The 8,154-nt window shown below is 33.1% G+C and overlaps 1 protein-coding gene across 1 annotated transcript; it reads right to left on the minus strand.

Annotated features, from left to right (window-relative positions):
- Positions 1-3,280: 3,280 nt before the first annotated feature.
- LOC130980195 (zinc finger CCCH domain-containing protein 20-like) lies at positions 3,281-5,062 on the minus strand. Its single transcript, XM_057903847.1, has one exon. It carries the CDS (start codon positions 5,014-5,016, stop codon positions 3,895-3,897), a length of 1,122 nt encoding a protein of 373 aa, XP_057759830.1. The 5' UTR covers positions 5,017-5,062; the 3' UTR covers positions 3,281-3,894.
- Between the last annotated feature and the right edge of the window lie 3,092 nt (positions 5,063-8,154).

Genomic DNA, 8,154 nt, shown 5'->3' on the forward strand with positions numbered 1-8,154 from the left:
GTACCGTTCTCCATGCTTTGACAGAGACCGTTCTGAAGTTTCATAAACGTCATGGTGCATGGAACCACAAACAAAAATGGATTCTGACACACAAACCTCACTCCTTCATGAGTATTACGTATTATCTCACCGTCGCGATACACTACCAAATTTGCGGTACCCTCCATTACACCAGAAACACACTCAAAGAACACTCACACACTTCCTCAGTATGAAAATGGACCCGAACACTGCCTTATATAGAGAGTAGCATTCACCATGCCCCACGTTTTGATTGCCTCCGGCCAATCACGTATTGCCACGTGTCAGAACGCCCCTGCGTGCTGCTACCACCTCATCACGCCCCCACGTGCTGCCACCGTGTACCAGTCATGCTCTGCCACGTCATCATCACGTCCCCACGTGCTGCGTCAGCACGCCACCACGTGTTGCCCCATGTACCACTCCAGCTCCACCACATCATCATCACGTCCCCACGTGTAGCAATCAACACGCCTCCTGCGTGTTGACCATGAACACCAGACATCCATCATTAGGCAAAACACAGTCTTTCTCCATTTCTGGCCAAATCACCACTTTCCTTCCCACATATTGAAATTCTTGAGCCTCAAATAATTTATTTTTATTTAATTTATTTTAATCTTAATTATAAATTCACTTATTTTTTATAATTATATAATATCTATTAATATTAATTTTTTAATAAATATTTATAATATATAATAGTATAACATGTATAAACTGATTAGTAAATTATTAAAATTTAAGAATAATAGTTATTTTAATATAAAAATAAAATAAAAATACTTATGATATAATAAAAATAATAAAATACTTATTGTTCTTGTTTCATATTATTTTAGAATGACTTAAATTCTTAAAATGTTAGTAAATATATATATATTTTAAATTTTAATTATTTTATATTTTTATTTATGTGAGTCCGATTAAATTAGTAATCCATTAATTAAACTAATGACCTAATAATCTGATTAGTTCGATCACCGATTCAATTCTGACAACTATGATATATCTATAACTTTTCTAAATATTAACACAGTAAACCACAGGCGTGAGGACGATAAAAGATCCTCAGAATTTCTAACATGCAGTATTGCAGTACAAACGATTCTATTGAGGGTAAATTTAATAACATTTTCTACCATTCTTCTCATGTTAAAGGCTTAGTTAGCAATTATTGTTAACGATACAACTCTTCATGCATAATAGAATATAAAAATTTTTATGATAAAAGAGTCTAAAATTTAATTTTTGTTGAATTAAAAAAATATATTAGACAAAATAAGAAGAAAAAAATTATGTAAAAGAACCTGTTAAAAATATATAAATATTTATATATTTTTTTATATGCTTAATTTTTTTGGAAAAAATTAAATAAATTTTATACCAGCTAGCTATATAAATGTCTATGTCATGGCATTGCAATTGATTTGTTAATTAAGCTTCTTTATATTGCCTTGGGTTAACCTTCCTAAGCTAACAACTCACCCAGCTATGAAACCCATTTTCTTAGTCAATCATTTTTTGATGTACCATATTGCAATTTCACTATTTCAACACTTTATTAAATGAACAGAAAAGTTAGATTAGAAAAATATTTATGCCGCTGCGTGACAATGATATAGATAAGATAATATTGTTTCTCGAAACGTTTATTTTCTACCGAGTATGACAACAGATATACAGAGTTGTATAATTTGCTTTTCATATTTTACTTTTCCAATTAGAATTGTGACATAGGGAACGAAATAGAATACAATTTCTTCCTATAAGAAGCAAAATACCATTACTACCCTGAAACATATTAACACACAATTTCATAAAAATTGTGAAACAATAGAATTCAATTCAAGCACAAGAAGTTGAACACAGAATCTTACATAAGTAGGCATGTAATTATTGAATAACGTTTGACGGCATAAAAGACAAGCAAAACTAAATGCACACAAGGACCCTGTGTCCTCAAATTGGAACTGCCACAATGGGGCAAGAAAGAAAGGAAAAAAAATGATACCTTTCCTATCAATTAAAGATGATGATTTTTGTTTGTTCCTCACAACCGCCAACACAAACAACAATCCAAAAACATACGTGGCAATCTTGCATTTACCTTCCATGTGTGTATTTGTAATGTTCCCCCCAAAGTCCATTTCACTATGAAAGACCTAAGATTGCTATATGGCCTTATTTTTCAACCCAACTATTCATGCAAAATTACAATGACCATTCAATGTTGCTAATAATTCATCTTTTTCAATCACACACATGACTTGTTCAACCTTGTTACTTGTTGATTGATGTTAATCTTAATTTAAAATTGAATGCATACATAAACCTAAGTACATATTATAGTGATGACCCTTTTATAGAATAATGTTTTCCCCTAAAACAAGTAATGAAAAAGAATAGCAGAGTAGTGAATGGGGGGATCCAAGTGTTACATCACACAACATCAGGGTATAGAAACCCTTTTGCAAATAGACAAAACTCAAAAGGGGAAAACGCCGAACAAGTTATTATCTTTCGTATCAAGATGGGTTACCACCAAGATGAGGATGAGGACCCAGTACCTAGTCACACTCATAGTCATAGTCATTTCTTCTATATAGTCAAAACCAAATCTCAGCCCTCCATCTCTCAATACATTAGCTTCATCACAATCCTATTAAGATGAGCATCATGGTTTATAAAAATATTATTTCAATATTTAAATCAACCATTAATAATTAACATAAATATATGTATAATTTTAACTTGTATTATATAATATGGTTGAATTGTTTATTATTCAACACACCATACCCATGCTTTACCTTCATCCATACCATAAATGAGATATTGGTATCCTGGATACTCAATCTAATAAAAAATCCATGTACTCTTGGCCAAAGGATTAGCTATCCTCTGTTCAATAAAATAAAATAAAAATATAATCAAAAGTCTTGGTTCATTCTCTAATTTCTAAATAAAATAATTTTTAATATTTTAAAAAAATATCATGTATATATAATCAAATATTTAATCATTTAAATATTAAAAAAATAAATTAAAACTTCTAAAACATTCTAGATTCAGTCTTCAACCTAAGATTATCACATAACACAGGAGAAAACACAATTCATTTTATCCTAAAAGAAAAATTGAAGAGAAATTTCATAACATGCAATGAAACAATTTTCAGACTGAAAAGGGTTCTAGGCTTCTAGCATCTTCAATTCTCCTTACCTAGGTGCAGAGCCACAAAAGATTGCAAATCAAGTGGAACATAAACAGTAGACCCAATAGATTAAGCATAATGCATATAACATTGATAATTTGAATTACAGGAGCCATAGAACTTGGTTCCTACATATTAGACATACATCAAATGAGATTAGTAAAATGCAAGAGGGGGGGGGGGGGGGGGGGAATAGATGCGACAACAATAACAATAACAATAATAATAGTAATCCATAATAACAATCTGCTAAATATAAAAACTATACAAAGACCTTAGGATAGTTTTTCTTCCCCATATATCAATGCTTATATTGTAACGGCCTTGATCTTTCCAAAAGAAAAAGCTTCCCCCCAAAAAAGAGATTCTACTCTTCACCCCCCATTACCTTCGGCGATAAAATATTTACAGAAAAAAAAGCCACCATTCTTGCTTGGATTAATTGCTTCCCCAAAATAAATCTTCACCCGTTCCTCCCCCACAACTTGAAATAACTCCAATTCCACCCCACTTTTCTTTCTATCATTCTATGCACAATGAAATTGGCAAAATCGGAGAGAGAGACGAAACAAAATGATCAACCCGATATAAAATGAAATTAATGGGCCAGGCCCAACCGGACCAGACGGCCCATTCAGCTTTTCACTTTCTTTTTTTCACTTAACAAGCTCAGAGACCCACCCAAGATCCGGGACTCCACCCGATTGACGACCCGAACCAGAACCGGACCTATCCAGAGAATTCTCCTTGCTCAGCTTCTCAAACATCTTCGCCCTTATGTCCCTTCCAGACTCCACCCTCTCCATAACTGGCTCCTCCTCGAAACTCTGCTCCCACAACTCGAAACAATTCGACCCGAACCGAACCGGTGCCTGTGTTGGTGTTGTTGGTAGACTGCAGAATCCGGGCCGGATTACAGATCCGCGGGGAGATCCGAAACCCGGAGATCCAACCGTCACGTTCCTGTTACTATTTGGCATCGATTTCACCTTCCCAAGCTGCAAGTTTCTCAGTTGAGCAACAACCATATCAGACATGTTACTTGGGCCGAGCGACCTCATCATCGGCGACATCGGCGGAGAATCCACCGGAGAACTAACCGGCGGCGAAACTGAAGTCGGTGACGACACGAACGGCATCGAGACTTGTCTTAATGGAGATCCATCGTACGAATCCACGCTTCGCGGACTCTGTTGCGGGAGGACACGGAGCTGTTCCGGCGTGTGCGCGAAGAAGCACACCCTCCGGCGGCAGCTCGTGCCGTCCTTGCACGGCTGAGTACGATACCTCGCAGGATGAAGCCAGCACTCGAAGACGCCGTGCGCGTACTCGCACGAGTCGCCTTTCTTACAGTTTCCCTTGCGGAAATCGGGACACGCCGTCCCGGAGTAGTGAAACTTCCGTGGATCACGACGGCGAGCCTTCTCGCCGGGATGAGCGTACGGACACTCCGTCCAGTCGTGCGACCTCCCGCGCGCGCATCGCCTCACTTTGAACTCGTACATGCGGAACTGGTCACACGAGTACGCGTCAACCGGCGCATCAGCCTGAGCCTCTCCGTCGGAATCACCACCGTCGCCGGCAGCATCATTCGACGGCAGGTATCGCTGCAAGGCGGACAGAGCTTCTTGTAGATAGTAAGGAGAGTAATCGCCTGCGCCAGCATTGCCTTCGGTTACGGAATAAGGAGAGTACATATCAGCCGTTTGATCATCGAGGATCGGCCACGGTGGCACGTGAACCGTAGGATTTGCACGATGGTGCTCCCCGAGCATCATTTTTTTTTTCTTCTGGGGTGATATTATGGATGTTTACGAAAACTCCGGCAGGGTTGGCACCCTTTATAAACTGCGACTTAACCATGGTTTAACTGTGGTTTGGTTCGGGTTTACCATGGTTAGGTTAAAAAAAATCAATGAAACTGCGATCTTTTCCACTGCGGTTAAAGTAGACGAGGGTTTTTCTCGGTCACCGTGCACATTTGAGGGATAACGTCACGGTTCGCTTCCGCTTGTGCCACGTGGGTATACTAACGTGGCGTTATTAGTCCACGTGGAACGCTGTAATTGAGGGTCACTTGGATTAGGTGACAGCGGTGTAACGTATTCGACTTTATTATCTGTGAGACGCCCCTGGTCTCCGGAAAGCGGTGGAGCGTGCGATACGACTCGTTTAATTAATTAAAAGATCTGTTCCTGAATAATTACGATACAATCTTCTTTGGATGAAAAAGGAAATGGTGGAATATTTCATGGGAAAATTAATAATCATCATCATGGAAAATAATAATTGGATATAGTCCTCAATTCTTATCCACTATCTTTTTCTTTTTCATTTTTTGAGATGGCCTGGTGAGAAAAAATAATTGGGAAGCCCATGGTGTTTGAGCGAACGATTCGTTCAATTTTGTTGCCAAATTGAAACAATGGGTATATAGTGGTATTATTTTGTATATTTGCCCTTAAAGTCATTGGAGTTTCTTGTTATTGAATTTCTTTTTATATGCAACTTGATGAATGACTTGGAAAGTAACGCATAAAACGAGTCTTGAAAATTCTATAATAACGAATTTTAATAATGGTATGTCATTAATTAATATAAACTCTGTGTAAGTCTCTGCTATATAACAAATGAGATGTTATTATCTCTCTGATTAATATATATAGTACAATTACGTATTGTTAATTAGTTCAGTACATTCATCAATTGCTTTAATTTTGCTGTAAAACTATATAAGTTTAACTTTTTTAATTGGTTGGAGTAATATGGATAATGATGATGGATTCCATCAGATATACTATCACATGAATTCTTATAATTGACGATGATGATGATATTTCTCATTGCTCAAATGAACATGTAAATATAAATCAAAAAAGGACTAAATGAAATTAAAACATTATAAAAATATATCCTCAGTTCATCACTATTATATAATTCCATTTCTAGACCTTATATCCCGTCAAACCAAATAAACATGGCCACACAGCGTGTTGAAGTGAAGAAAAATGAGTTCATTTTTAATTTGAATATTATTTTTAGATAAGAATAGTTCTAATTTGGATAAGTATATATTACTATAGATTCGCTAATGTTAGTTTTGTGACTAAACCCTAAAGCTCAAAGTTGAGGGTTTAGAACCAATTAAACGCTTATTGCATGATGTTAACGACGTAGAATAAACGACAAGTTTAATATATTGATGAATATACGAAACGACTGTTTTTATTAGGCCATACGTACCTACACACTCAGGGTGCAATTATACCATGCGGGCACCTTCACAATGCTTCTCATGAGCTCTAAAGAAGGTCATGGAACCATCGATAAATAGTTAAGCAACCGTTATATATAATCGTATAGTATCCAACGAACGGATCATTATAATTATGGTAATTAGTCTGTGATTATTGATAATAAATGTAAAATAGTCAAGGTAATAAATATATTTTTATAAAGGGTATTTTTTAATAAAGATTCTAAGCTTAAGAGTATTTTTACAAATAAAACTGTGTTAAACTATTAAGATTGTTCTCAATTTTCCGAAAACACGGGTAAAATATCCTTTAAATTTGATAAAGAAAAGAATATTCTTAAAATTATAAAAAAGTAAAATAAAAATTATTATTATATCAAAAATAAATAAAAAGTTTTATTTAATATAAAATTATTAAATTTTAAAAATAAAAATATTTTATTTTTTAATATATTTATAAAAAATATATCAAAATTTTCTAAAAAATATTTTTTGAGAATAAATACTTAATATTAGGTATTTTTATGATATTTAAAATATTTAAAAAATGTTGTCGTTAATAAAATTAAACGTGTTAAAAAAATAAGAGATGCTTTGAGTAGTTTATCCTAAAACCGTAGTTTCTAATTTTTTTTATTTTTGCTAAATAGTATTATTAATGTAATGCACGGATAAAGCAGGTAATCAGTGGGGTTGGATGCAAAATAATAATGGTGAGATTAAAGTCTAACTTTTTGCAAAAGAAAAAATCAAATTGATGAATTCTCATACCTCATACCGAAGAAGAAATCAGAACCGATGATGAGCCATTTTCTTGCATGATGATCTATTGATATTGAATCTACAGCTAAAAGATATGTTGCGATGATGTATGTTGAATACATGATATAATATTTTAACTTTCTTTAATTATGACAAACTATTTTTAGTTTAAAAACAAATAGAGTTAAAATTTTTGAGAATATTTTAATGTGTTTACATCATGACTTAGTAGATATATATTCTAACAATACAAAATAAAAAATTTAGGAATGAATCGATTTTTAATTAGTTGATATTAGTTAATCTTTTTAATTTTTAATTTAATATTTAAAATTAAAATAAACAAGATAATTATAAAAAATAATTGATATTAATTAATAAAATTAATTTCCTAATATTATTCAATACAAAATAAGAATTTATATACGTGCATTCATTTAATCTTAAAATGATTAAGATAAATATGGTATCTGAAAGTTATTTTATAATAAAAAATCTAGAAAAACTAAAAACTAAAAACTAAAAATATATATAGCGTAATTAAATCGTTTATTTTTTTATATATTAGTATAATTTTAGTGTAATATTCAATCATTAAATTTTATGATATTTTTTAAAATTATAGAAATGATACAATAAGATTCTTATATTATATATTTTAAATTAAAATATATAATATAAAAAGACATATTATTAATCTAAAAAGGCATATTATATTATTTTTACAATTTTAAAAAATATCATAAAATCTAATAATTAAATATTACATCAAAATTTTTTTAATATACTAAAAAATTAACCTAATTAAATCAATATTTATTTCAAGAGTTTTGTCTCACATCAATATCTTAGCTTCTCGGAGTTGATGGCCATCTAATCGATTACTTGACTTTCATGT

Source organism: Arachis stenosperma, chromosome 5, assembly GCF_014773155.1.
Source record: "Arachis stenosperma cultivar V10309 chromosome 5, arast.V10309.gnm1.PFL2, whole genome shotgun sequence".
Classification (NCBI taxonomy): domain Eukaryota; kingdom Viridiplantae; phylum Streptophyta; class Magnoliopsida; order Fabales; family Fabaceae; genus Arachis; species Arachis stenosperma.

What these genes read in the sequence shown, in the direction of transcription:
- LOC130980195 (XM_057903847.1), bottom strand. Translation starts at nt 5,016, where the DNA reads ATGATGCTCGGGGAGCACCATCGTGCAAATCCTACGGTTCACGTGCCA.